The following is a 14,155-nucleotide window of genomic DNA, read 5'->3' as shown; positions in this document are numbered from 1 at the left end:
ATTGATTTAAAACACTGGTGGGAATTAAGACATGGTCCCTTTGAACGTAACAGTATATTAAGACCAATGGTCTGTCTTGGCCCTGTTTTCGAAGTCCCTTAATGATATTAAAGATTGCTTGAAGGAACAGTGTGATAGTTGCCTTTCTTGAAATCTACCCTAATGGTTAAAGGCTGTACCATCTAATCTCCCTAATTTTTGCTTCTAGTAATGCATCCCATGTATAATTTCCTTCTCCAGCTTCTAACACCCCTAGCTTTTCACTTGCATGTCACGATGGGCCTCTTCTCTATGCATCATTAAATCTATATCCAGTATTTTTGTCTGTGAACCCTTTTTCTCCCACAAAAAAGCAGGCTGCAAAATAACATCTCCATGCTCTAAGAAAAGAACCCATTGGAACATCTCTTACTGAGAATAAGTCAAACTCAAAACAGATAGCAGGGATGAAGAAGAGAGTACCCTTTGTCTTCAGGTTGATGGCTTCCAAAGAGAAAGATTTTTCTAAAACTTTTACATCTTTTTTTCTTCCTAGATTGTCCAAATACCTTTTCCTAGAAATACTTTATGTCTCAACTGTCTGACCGGAACGGTATTAAACTGGCAAAATGAAAGCTTTCAATATATTCTCTTAGTAGTGGGGATTCAATCCTAAAACTCTTTCAAAACGTGACTTTCTGACAGCACTGCCATTTTTCAGTGGCCAATTCAAAATACACAGCAAAAGCGGGGGTTGGGAGAGGCAAACTACGGAAAATAATTTCCCCTGCATGAGTAGGACAATCTTCAGCTTTCAAGATCAAGTGAGGGACACTAGAAAGCTCTTAGGCATGACAGCTGGGGCCAAAAACTTGAGCATCTGCTGTGGCTTCCACAAACTAATTTTCTCAAGCATGCACATGTCTCCCTTGTTAGTATGAGCAAATTCCTTGTTGGCAGGGAACATGTCTCTCTTTTTTTTTTTTTTTCTAAAAATGGTATTTGTTAACTGTTTACTATGTGCCAAGGCATTGTACTAAGTGCTGGGGTAGATACAAACTAATCAGGGTTAACAGTCCACTGTAGACGACACTACCCTTCTTCCTGTTTCATAAACCCATAACCTTGGTGTTATCCTTGATTCCTCTCTCTCATTCAACCCAAGCATTCACTCCACCACTAAATCCTGTCGGTTCAACCTTCATAACGTTGCTAAAATCCACCTTTCCCTCTCCATCCGAACTGCTACCATGTTAATCCAAGCACTTATCCTACCCCTCCTTGATTACTCTATCAGGCTCCTTGCTGACCTCCCAGCCTCCTGTCTCTCCCCACTTCAGTCCATACTTCATTCTGCTGCCTGGATCATTTTTCTACAAAAAACATCCAGGTCGCACTTCCCCACTCTTCAAGAACCTCAGGTGGTTGCCCATCCACCACTACATCAAACAGAAACTCCTTATTGTTGGCTCTAAAACACTCAATTACCTTGCCTCCTCCTACCTCACCTCACCCCTCTCCCGCTACAACCGAGACCGCACATTTCATTCCTCCAGTGCCAACCCTCTTGTCTATCTCACTACCAACCTCTCACCCACGTCCCGCCTTGGTCCTGGAACACCCTGCCTCCTCAACTCCAATTACTCTACTCCCCTTTAAAACTTTATTGCAGGACATCTCCTCCAAGAAGCCTTCCTTGACTAAGCCCTCCATTCCTCTTCTCCTGCTCCCTTCCACACCACCTTGACTAGCTCCATTTACTCATCCCCCCTCCCAGCCCTACAGCACTTTTGTATGTATTTATTTATTTTATTTTAATTTTATTTATATTATTAATTTTATTTACTTATATTAATGTCTGTTTCCCGCTCTAGACTCGTTGCGGGCAGGGAACGCACCTGTTACTGTGTTGTGTTCATTCATTCATTCGTATTTAATTGAGCACTTACTATGTGCAGAGCACTGTACTAAGGGTTAGGAGAGTTCACTACAACAATAAAGACCCTTTCCCTGCCCATGATGAGCTTACAGTACTCTCCCCAGTGCTTAGTACAATGTTCTGCACACGGTAAGTGCTCAATGAATATGACTGACTGATGCATTCCATGCCCTACATGGGGTTCAGTCTTAAGCCCCATTTTGTAGATGAGGTAACTGAGGCCCAGCCAAGTGAAGTGACTTGCCCCAAGTCACACAGCAGAAAAGCGGCGAAGCCAGAATTAGAACCCAGGTCTTTTTGATTCCCAGACCCTTGCTCTATTTACAAGGTCCTGCTGTTTTATACTGCTAAAGGCTTTTGTATGGCTCACTGCAAACAAATGTTCCCATTACTCCTGTTCCCTCAGGCACTAGTGAACGAGACACTTCAGACTTCTCTAAGGTTCCTAGTTTCTGAATAAGCAACTCTTCTAAGTGAACAGCATAAGCGGTCTTATTGAAGAAACAGTCTAGGAGTAGGTTATTACAATCTGAGTCTCAGTCATCAGCTAAATAATCTTGTATGCAGTTCAGGAGGCATGGGATAATGGGTTATCCATTTAAAGTAAGTGTAAAGTACATGCAGACTTTGTATAAATGCCAGTGTATATGTATGAATATTAAGATATGATCTGTTGGTGATATTAGAACTCAGAAAGGAGTACAAGGTGAAAAAAATGAATTACTATTTCAGCAACCTTAAACTCTCACAAATGCTTGCAAATCCTCTCTTGGTGAGATCTCTGGCTAAATTGTTCTATGGTTTTGAAAGTTTCACGGCAGATCCGATAATGCTCTGCACATGGGTTTCCAGAGTGTAACATAGGGAGTTTTAGAGTTCTGCTGCATGTAGGCATCCTTCTTCAAAGCAGGACAATTGCTTTTTGAAGGAAAGTCTGGGAACAAAATATTCTGCTATATGCCAGTACGTTTTTCAGGGAGTCAGAGTAGCTACAGGAGAAGCACATTTTGAAGTACAGTTCAACTTTATCCATCATTGACGGTCATCTGAAAAACCAAGATTTTTTTCTTTAACACAATTAAAGATGGGGGGGTTGGGGGAACAGTGGAACATGTAAGCAGGGATGAAATGGTATTCACTCAAATTTTGAATGTTTTCTTTTAAGATGAAGGTTGTTTGAAAGGGAGAAGGGTCCTTTGCTCTTACAATTTGAAGGACTTCTGAGACCAGTTAAGGGATCTTGAAAACCAGAACTGGTGACAGGAGTACAACAGGATTCAATGCTAATTTTTCTTAGAGGATATATACAATTTTTCTTTGTATTTCACAAAGGAAAGTCTATTATTCATTAAAGTTGAACCTAGAAAATATGAAGTCAAAAACAGACATAATCGAAGTAAAACAAATTCTGCCAGGATAGCAACACTCAAACAAAAAAACACAATCAGCAAGAAAGACAAGCTTTCCAACTACAGAAACGTGTAAAAATCTCTCATTCTTAGCTCCTAAAATAATCAGATTTAGGTGTTAGAGAGACTTTGAGAAGTGAACTTTCGAAGGGATAAGTGGTGTCTCATTCAAGTCCCTAGAAATGACCGTTTGGTTAGAGATTCTTGAAAATGATTCCTAAATTGTGACAGCTACTCATCACCTTTTCATTTCTCCAAGAATTTTCTTAATGCCTGCTAATTTCTGGTTTGGTTTATATCTTTGACCAATTAACACGCCTTTCTTAACTGTATTTAGAGCACATGAAAGTACACCGACGGCTCGGCCTGCTACAGCTAATTACTTACCTGCATAGGTTTGGCAAGTGGATCCATTCTAACCAGATAAACTTCCAAGCTCCGCTCTTTCTTCATGGGCAATGGAAGCGTCAAGTAGCAGAAGGGATCAAATGTGACAGAAATCTTAGCACATTCGGGACACACTAGGGTGGATTTAAAAAGGCCATGAAATATATCCACTATGATAGAATCATTTCTTTTTAAGTGATTTTCCCAGGCTTCCTCAGCAACCACCTACAAGTGAACAGACAATCTGCAGCGAACGGTAGCATAAAACGGAAACAAAACACCCAATTCAGAAAACACTCCCACCGTCCTCACCAACCCCGACCCAGACACCTCTATTAATGGAAATGAGAAAACTTCAAAGTACCTTGTCAGGCCTGCCGTCAGCATCCTTCAGTTGAATGTACGGCTTTTTCCTAATTCGATTCAAATCTTCATGTAAGCCGTCCAAGAGGAAAGCTAACAACTCCTGACAATCTTGCTGCTGATAGCCGGAGAACTGAGGTGCGAATCGTCCTACCTGGGTCTGAGAGGGGAGGAGACCAAATTGCAAAACAGAGTGCTGAAAGGATGTTGTTGATCAACGTGAAATAACAAGCAGGGCTCTGAGCCTGTTTACTGAGGTCCAGTCTGAAAACTCCCAATATGAGTCATCTCCGACCCACAGCGACTCCACAAACACATCTCTCCCAGAACGCCCCACCTCCATCTGCGATCATTCTGGTAGGGGATCCACAGAGTTTTCTTGATAAAAATATGGAAGTGGCGTACCATTGCCTTCCCCCGTGCAGTAAATTTGAGTCTCTGCCCTTGAATCTCTCCCAAGCTGCTGCTGCCCAGCACAGGCGAGTTTTGACTTGTAACAGACTGCCTTCCTCTTGCTAGCCACTGCCCAAGCCAGGAATGAAAAGGGTATGTTTCTCTTGGCTCTGCCTCCCATAGCCGAGACTGGCAGAGTACCAGAAACTTTCCAAGTGCCATCCTGACAGGGGAAGTGCTGGGGTAGATACAAGTTAATGACGTTGGACACAGTTCCTGTCCCACATGGGGCTCACAATCTTCACTCCCAATTTACAGTTGAGGTAACTGAGGCACAGAGAAGGAAGCGACTTGCCCAAGGTCACACAGAAGACAGGTGGCAGAGCCGAGATTAGAACCCAGGTCCATGCTCTATCCACTAAGCCACACTCCTTAGCCTCCTTCTTGTTTCTCCCCCCACTGACCCCTTGCCTGGACTTCCCTTCCTCTTCAAATCCAACAGATTTCAGCTATGCCTGTTTCCAGAGCCTCTCTGGAATAGTCTCTGCTAAGAAGTCTTCCCTGAGTATCTTCCAATTTCCCTGGCTTTTATCCTCCACTGCCTGCTGAGCACCCCTGAGCTACCTAAGCACTTAAGGATTTACAGACCCTATTATTTAAGCACTACCTCATGTAATCATTCCCCTTTTCTTCTTTCTCTTGTCTGCAATTTATTTTTGAGTATTGTCTTCCCCAGTAGACTTTAAACTCCTGGAGAGCACGGATCGCTTCCACTAATTCTAAGCGATTTCTATAGTGCTCGGCACATAACAGCTGCACACAAGTGCTTAATACAGCGCTCTGCATTCAGGAAGCACTCCATAAATACCACTGCTTCAACACAGGCACTCCCTACATATTAACATAATCAACTGACCCACACCTCACCTTTCCCTTTAAATGACCATTATTTGCTTTTTGTACCTGTGGTTTACTTTAATATCTGTCTCCGCCAGGAGACTGTAACCTCCTCGAGGGCAGAGATTATGTCCACCAACTCTCATGTTGTCCTTTCCCAAGTGCTTAGTATAGGGATCAGTAAATGTTCAATAAATACCACTGACTGATTGACTGATGGAGAGGAAGGTCCATTTCCTCCTAATGCCCAGGCATCAATTAGTGAACTACAATTGCAAGATCAACTACTTGACGGAAAAATTTCAGGCCAACTATAGGATTTTATTAGAGTGCTAGCTCTCTTAAAATGGGTGACAAATATTATCATTTTTCTGGGGCCTACAAACTGCCCAAACAATAGGTTAACTTGGGTGTTCTCTGGATGGCAAGGTACATAGCCACAGTGCATTTCCTGGACCCAGGAAGAGCTCAATAACTATTATTGGTCAAGTCTTATGAGCAAATGAGTTCAACTGAACTAAAAGCGGATTGAACAAGAATTCTGAACCCAGACCAAATTTCCACTCTGCTAGAAGATAAAGGGGACTCAGTGCATCCTAGGTTGAATCCTAGGATATCTGTATATTCAATGTTCTGAACAAATGATGATGATGGTATTTGTTAAGCACTTACTATGTGCTATGTGCAAGACAGTCAGGTTGTCCCATGTGTGGCTCACATTTTAAGCCCCATTTTCCAGATGAGGTTAACTGAGGCATAGAGAAGTGAAGTGACTTGTCCAAAGTTACACACCTGATAAGTGGCAGAGCTGGGATTAGAACCCACAACTTCTGACTCTCAAACCTGGGCTCTTTCCACTAAGCCACTCTGCTTCTCTCTAGACAGTAAGCTCATTGTGGACAGGGAACGTGTCTACCAACTCTGTTGTTTTGTACTCTCCCAAGTGCTTAAAACAGTGCTGCTCTGCACGCAGTGAAACACTCTATAAATACCATGGAATGATTACAATTCTATTGTATTATACTCTCCCTGGCACTTAGTACAGCGCTTTGCACACAGAAGGCACTCAACAGATACCAGATTGATTGACTCGTGGATGGTTCGCGAAGTTTTTGCTGTGGTGAGTTCACCATTAAGCTTTTTTCAGGTTAGATTGGAAATCGAAACAAATCCACAATTCAGGTTGTGGGATGAATATCATTTCACATATCTCACTTACCTTAAATGCCCTTGGAGTGACGTAACTGTATTTTCCCGACCACATCTGCTTGATGAGTTCAGCATACGACTTAGCTATTTCACCTCTCATTCCTAAGGGATTGTCAAAATTCAATTCTTCCTGATATTTGTCATTGAGGAAGTATTCTGTAAGTGGAGGGGTGTTGCTCAAGCACTGCGAAAAGTAAAACCAAAAATGTGCTTACATTTTTTTGCTAAACAACATTTGCTTGGGACATCAACTGACTTTTTAACAACAATACGCACTCATAAATTCTATAAGGGTAGGCTCCCGGGCAGCCGAGCATCAGGCCAAAAACCTCCTGAATCATCGCCAGCTCTTTCACTGCCCAAATTTTCTGTGAATTCAGTTCCATAATACACCAGCCCTATTATAGCGCATTTCTGAACTAACGAACGATGTGTATGTTTGGGGTTTCTTGAAGATCATTTCTGTGAGTGACAATGTGCCAGTTATTATTATTGATTTAACAGATTAGTGCACATTATTTATTATTACTGATTTAATAGATTAGTGCAGCTCAGAATTTATTACAGATAAATGGGAAAGAATACAGGAAAAAATAAGGGTGGTGAAAATAGAAAACAAGAACAAAAAGTGGGGGGATGACCAGGGATGCCAACTTACTGGGAAAAAGAGCTTTTTTTTTTTGAATGGCATTTGTTAAGTGCTTACTATGTGCCAGGCACTGTATTAAGTGCTGGGATAGATACAAACTAATTGGGTTGGACACGGTCTTATCTCTGTTTTACTAATAATAATCCTTATTATTATTATTATTATGGCATTTTTGGAGTGCTTACTTTGTGCCAGGCACTGTACTAAGTGCTGGGGTGGATACAAGCAAATCAGGTTGGACTTATTCACTGTCCTGCATGGTGTTCACAGTCTCAATCCCCATTTTACAGAAGAGGTAACTGAGGCACAGAGAAGTGAAGTGACTTGCCCAAGGTCACAGAGCAGACAAGTGGCAGGGCTGGGATTAGAACCCATAACCTTCTGACTCCTGGGCCCGTGCTCTATCCACTACGCCATGCTGCTCCTCATGTGGGAAGAGGGAACTGAGGCTCAGAGAAGTGAAGTGACTGGCCCAAGGTCCCACGGCAGACATTTGGAGGAGCTGGGATTAGAACCCAGGCTCTCTGACGTCCAGGCTCAGACTCTTCCCATTAGGCCATGCTGACTTTGAGAAACCGGACCCTGCTTTGGGGTCATCTGAGAAGCAGCGTGGCTCAGTGGAAAAGAGCCCGTGCTTTGGAGTCAGAGGTCATGGGTTCAAATCCCACTCCGCCACTTGTCAGCTGTGTGACTTTGGGCAAGTCACTTCACTTCTCTGGGCCTCAGTTCCCTCATCTGTAAAATGGGGATGAAGACTGTGAGCCCCACGTGGGACAACCTCATGACCTTGTATACCCCCAGCGCTTAGAACAGTGCTTTGCACATAGTAAACGCTTAATAAATGCTATCATTATTATTATTATTATCTAGGAGCAGACCTTCATTTAGCTGGGCCTTCTCAAAGCTTCCATGCAACCACTTTTCCTCATCTCCCACTCCCTTTTGCAATACACTGACTTGTTCCCTTTGCTCATCCCCTCTCCCAGCACTTATGTACATATCTGTCATTTTATTTGTATCGGTATCTTTTTTTTTTTTTATAATGACATTTATTTGTCTCCCCGCCCCCAACTAGACTGAAAGCCTGTTGTAGGCATGGAATATGACTGTTTATTGCTGTATTGTACTCTCTCAAGTGCTTGGTACAGTGCTCTGCACATGGCAAGTGCTAAATAAATACGATTAAATGAATGAATTAATGAACCACTTAGCTAGAACCTTTTTTTTTTTGAAAGGAGACTTGCCCACAGTCACACAGCAGACTAGTGGCCAAGCAGGGATTAGAATCCAGGTCCTTTTTTTAAATGGCATTTGTTAACGTGCTTATTATGTGCCAGGCACCGTACTAAGCGCTGGTGAAGATACAACCTGAGATTCAACCGCATTTACTGAGCGTTTACTACGTGCAGAGCACTGTACTAAGTGCTTGGGAGAGTACAATAGAACAACAAACACATTCCCTGCCCACGGCAAGTTTATGGTTTAGAGAGGGCGACAGACATGGATATAAACAAAGAAATCACAGATATGTACATAAGTGCTGAGGGACTGGGAGGGGGGATGAATCACGCAGGAAGGGATGGATCGCGCTGGACACACTCCATGTCCCACATGGGGCTCATGGTCTTTATCCCCATTTTCCAGATGAGGTAACTGAGGCCCAGAGATGTTCATTCATTCATCCGTTCAATCACATTTACAGAGCGCTAACTGTGTTCAGAGCACTGGACTAAGCACTTGGAAAGTACAATTCGGCAACAGATAGAGACAATCCCTACCCAACAATGGGCTCACAGTCTAGAAGGGTGTGAAGTGACTGGCCCAAGGTCACAGCAGACAAGTGGAGGAGGCAGAGGCCACAGACTCTCAGGCTCATGCTCTATCCGCGAGGCCACACTGCTTCTCCCCATATAAAGCCAGCTCAGTCTCCCGAGCGCTATGGCAGCTCAGCCCAACTGCTCCCATTCGGCCTCTGCCTGGCCCCTGGGAGACGAGACATATGGCATTAATAAACGGCAAATAGAATAACCAGCAACTGAAAGGTATGGAACAGGCTGTATTTATTTGTTTTCTTGACCCGCAGTGAAGACTGGGTGATTCATCAACTGAGAAGCCATCAGCTAAAGCAGCTGAGCCTTAAATACCAAACCTCAAATGCTATTGTTAGATACTTGAGGCATCCCTCACATTTAAAAGCCAGTTTCCCTGGAAAACAAGCTTTCCTTCACAAATATAATCCAGTAGCCTGAGTCCAGAAAATAAAGACAGTCAAAAACCCAGCTACGCAAATTGAGATGTGTTTTCCCACTGGGTAAATTAAGTTTAGGCAGAAGGGTACTTCTTCCTCTTCTCCGAAGAGAGTTTTCTACCCCGAGAGCGTGGTGATGATGAAGTAGTTATTCAAATATTCTCAACGCACAATAAGAAAAGGGAAGCAAAAGGTTCCTCACACTAAATGGCGCGCGGTTTCATGACGTTATGAAACAGGCTGCAAGGGACAGTTCAGTCTCTTAACCTGGGATTTCTTCATTCATTCATTCATTCCATTGTCTTTACTGAGAGCTTACCGTGTGCAGAGCACTGTACTAAGCGCTTGGGAGAGTACAATATAACAATAAACAGGCACGCTCCCTACCCACAACAAGCTTACAGTCTAGTTCCTAGTTAGTCTGAGCCCCTTCCTTCCTCTCCCCCTCGTCCCCCTCTCCATCCCCCACATCTTACCTCCTTCCCTTCCCCACAGCACCTGTATATATGTATATATGTTTGTACATATTCATTACTCTATTTATTTATTTTACTTGTACATATCTATTCTATTTATTTTATTTTGTTAGTATGTTTGGTTTTGTTCTCTGTCTCCCCCTTCTAGACTGTGAGCCCACTGTTGGGTAGGGACTGTCTCTATATGTTGCCAACTTGTACTTCCCAAGCGCTTAGTACAGTGCTCTGCACACAGTAAGCATTCAATAAATACGATTGATTGATTGATAGTTACAGTCTTGTTACTGCTGGAATGTGGAGATTAAAAACACACACACACACACACACACACACACCCCACAAGCCCCCCCCCCCCCCCCCCCCCCCCGCACAAAACCAAATCCCACAGTACGCCATAATCAAAGCGGATGGACCGAAGCAGACCTCGGTTACAGGTACAGATGCCAATTTCCTGCCACTGCTGTTCTAATCTGGAACATCGTTAAGCATGCACTCCCAAGAAGCGTAACACTACCCCACACCACAGCAGGGCACAGAGCACATACTGTTCATCACTGACAGGACGGATGCAGAGCAGAGAATCAAGACCCCTACACGGTGATCGCAGATTTGACAATCCTCTCGGGGATTTTACAATCGCCTCCGCAATCTGACTTCCACCCTCTCCTCTCAAACTGCGCTGTCCAGAAGTCACTTTTGACCTCGTTCTTAAAACAGTCAAGTCATTCATCACTGGACTCCTTTTGCGTTTTCGTTTTCCTCTTCTGCTAAGATTCGACATGCCGGTTTGCGGTTAGGTATTATTAAAAATAGAGTTACCTACTTAAAAGCAAAAATCTGGCATTGAGGGCAGTGTTGGATGCAGGCGGCCTTCGCTCTAAATGTTTTGAGGTTCGACCAACGGGACTAGCCCCTTCTAGCCCCAGACTGAGCCCCTTCCTTCCTCTCCCCCCCGTCCCCCCTCCATCCCCCCCATCTTACCTCCTTCCCTTCCCCACAGCACCTGTATATATGAATATATGTTTGTACATATTTATTATTCTATTTATTTATTTATTTATTTTACTTGTACATATCTATTCTATTTATTTTATTTTGTTAGTATGTTTGGTTTTGTTCTCTGTCTCCCCCTTTTAGACTGTGAGCCCACTGTTGGGTAGGGACTGTCTCTATATGTTGCCAACTTGTACTTCCCAAGCGCTTAGTACAGTGCTCTGCACATAGTAAGCGCTCAATAAATACGATTGATGATGATGATGACGATGGACGGTATGCTGGCTGGAAAGCAAAATTTGGTTACTGCGTTAAATCTGCCTGCTGTATGATCCTGGTCAAATCCCTTAACTTCTCTGTACCTCTATTTCCTCATCTGTAAAATGGGGATTGGGTAGCTGTTCTGGCTCCTACTTAGACTGGCCAGCTCATGTCGGGCAGGGCCTGGGTCTGACTGGTTTATCCTGTATCTACCCCAGGGCTCAGAATAGTGCCTGGCAGCCAGCCAGCAGCATATAGCGGCTTCTGGAATGACCAAATCCATTCTTTGGTTTGGTTTCCATTACCTTTGGATAATGCTTGTAGCCTGGAGAATTGATAGCTTTCAGTGGATTGGAAACAAATTCTCCACTACGTGCCTGCCGTGCAACCCTGGGCCTGTCCCTTAACTTCTCCACCTTAATCAATCGATCAATCAATCGTATTTGTTGAGCGCTTACTGTGTGCAGAGCACTGTACTAAGCGCTTGGGAAGTACAAGTTGGCAACATATAGAGACAGTCCCTACCCAACAGTGGGCTCACAGTCTAAAAGGGGGAGACACAGAACATAACCAAACATACTAACAAAATAAAATAAATAGAATAGATATGTACAAAATAAATAAATAAATAAAGTAATAAATATGTACAAACATATATACATATATACAGGTGCTGTGGGGAAGGGAAGGAGGTAAGATGGGGGGGATGGAGAGGGGGACGAGGGGGAGAGGAAGGGAGGGGCTCAGTTTGGGAAGGCCTCCTGGAGGAGGTGAGCTCTCAGTAGGGCCTTGATAATAATGGTATTTGTTAAGTGCTTACTATGTGCCAAGCACTGTTCTAAAATCTGGTGGAAAGGGAGGACAAGGTAATCAGGTTGTCCCACATGGGGGTCACAGTCTTAATCCCCATTTTCCAGATGAGGGAACTGAGGCACAGAGAAGTTAAGTGACTTGCCCAAGTTCACAGAGCTGACAAGTGGCGGAGTTGGGATTTGAACCCACGACCTCTGACTCCAGAGCCCGTGCTCTTTCTACTGAGCCACTCTGCGTCTCATTAGGGAATGTGTCTGCTAATTCGGTCGTACTGTGTCCTCCCAAGCGCTTAGTACAGTGCTCTGCACGTAGAAAGCACTCAATTAATACGTTTGATTAATCGGGAAGGACACAGTCCCTGTTCCACATTTGGCTCATGGTCTAAGTGGGAAGAGAAACAGGTACTGAATCCCCTTTTTAAGGATGAGGAAACTGTGAGGTCCAGAGAAGTGAAGTGACTTCCCAAGGTCACTGCAGACAATAATAATAATAATAATAATAATAATAATGGCATTTATTAAGCGCTTACTATGTACAAAGCACTGTTCTAAGTGCTGGGGAGGTTACAAGGTGATCAGGTTGTCCCGTGGGGGGCTCACAGTTTTAATCCCCATTTTACAGATGAGGTAACTGAGGCACAGAGAAGTGAAGTGACTTGCCCAAAGTCACACAGCTGACACTTGGTGGAGCCGGGGCTTGAACCCATGACCTCCGACTCCAAAGCCCGGGCTCTTTCCACTGAGCCACGCTGCTTGCAGACAAGTGGTGGATCTGGGCTTAGAACCCAAGTCCTCTGACCCCTAAGGCCCGTGACCTTTCCACTAGGCCGCACGCAAACTGGGAAGGCCACACTCAGGCAGAACACGAGAATGGAAGAGTGGGCCACTTGCAGTGTGGGTATCCAAAGGTGGTTCGCCCGGTCATTCTGCCAACACCACCAACCTCTAGTTGCAAGTTGGCCACCCCATGTCTGTGCGTCTGTCTTCATTCGGGAGGTGCTCATGTCACTTCCCTTTGGGCATCCTCGTCACTCAGATGGAAGGAGCAGCAGCTGGGGCTACTGTCATGAATACAGACCCGCTCTACCCATTTTTCCTCACAACTCTTCAACTGGCACTACCAATATTCTCCCAAGCACAGAGTACAGCGCTCTGCCCACAGAACGTGCTCAATAAAGACTCTCGACTGATTAAAGAGACTGAACACTCGAGGTTCCCAAATCATTCCCATAACCTTGACAAAGAAAATCGTCACAGAATTTTTAACCAGCCTAATTCCCAACCTCTTAATCCAAATGCCATGGTGCTAATATATAAGCAAATGACAGGACCCTTAAGCGGGGGAAAAAAAAGTGTTGCGGGCTACATTTACAATTCTTAGAAGACTTTCCCACAGCCTGTTTTCTTATAAGCCTGGTCAAATTTTCTGTAATAATAATAATGATGGTATTTGTTAAGCGCTTACTATGTGCAAAGCACTGTTCTAAGCACTGGGGAGGTTACAAGGTGATCAGGTTGTCCCACGGGGGGCTCACAGTCATAATCCCCATTTTACAGATCAGGTAACTGAGGCACAGAGAAGTGACTCGCCCAAAATCACACAGCTGACAGTTGGCAGAGCCGGGATTTGAACCCATGACTCCAAAGCCCGTGCTCTTTCCACTGAGCCATGCTGCTTCTCAGAGGCCTTCAGCTTGAGGGCTGAGCCGATGCAATAAGATGTGAATCAATCAATCAATGGTATTTACTGAGCAATTATTCTGGGAAGAGCACTGTATTAAGCCCTTGGAAAAATACAATAAAATGGAGTTGGCAGAGGTGACGCCTGCCCACAAGGAGCTTAAAGACCACAGGGGGAGACGGATATTAAAATAAATTACAGATATGTACAGAAATGCTGTGGTGCTGGCATAAGTAGCGGAGCGTGTAAGGGATACACAAGCCATAATGGATGCAGAGGGGAGGGAGCATGGGGATAGGAGAAATGAGGGCTTAATCACGGAAGGCTTCCTGGAGGAGATGTGAATTTAGGAGGGTTTTGAACGAGTGGAGAGTGGAAGACTGTTAGATATAATAATAATAATGGTATTTGTTAAGCACTTACTTTGTGCCAAGCACTGTTCTAAGTACTGGGGTAGAT

General features: G+C 44.0%; 1 protein-coding gene across 6 annotated transcripts in view; it reads right to left on the bottom strand.

The window, feature by feature from the left end:
* Positions 1-14,155, bottom strand: part of USP15 (ubiquitin specific peptidase 15) — a 148,803-nt gene that overhangs the window by 20,627 nt on the left and 114,021 nt on the right. For all 6 annotated transcript variants that reach the window (XR_005454902.1, XM_038760446.1, XM_038760463.1 and 3 more), the window contains 3 exons: positions 6,587-6,760; positions 4,079-4,237; positions 3,715-3,939 (listed from right to left, as the gene is read on the bottom strand). Coding sequence is in view for 5 of the 6 variants with exons in the window: in XM_038760446.1 (XP_038616374.1) it covers positions 3,715-3,939; positions 4,079-4,237; positions 6,587-6,760 (558 nt within the window). In the remaining variant the exon portion in view is untranslated. The remainder of the gene's footprint in view (positions 1-3,714; positions 3,940-4,078; positions 4,238-6,586; positions 6,761-14,155) is intronic.

This window comes from Tachyglossus aculeatus, chromosome 2, assembly GCF_015852505.1.
Source record: "Tachyglossus aculeatus isolate mTacAcu1 chromosome 2, mTacAcu1.pri, whole genome shotgun sequence".
NCBI classification, from domain to species: Eukaryota; Metazoa; Chordata; class Mammalia; order Monotremata; family Tachyglossidae; genus Tachyglossus; species Tachyglossus aculeatus.
The sequence above is the reverse complement of the archived record's forward strand: the minus strand, read 5'-3'. Positions and strand labels throughout refer to the sequence as shown.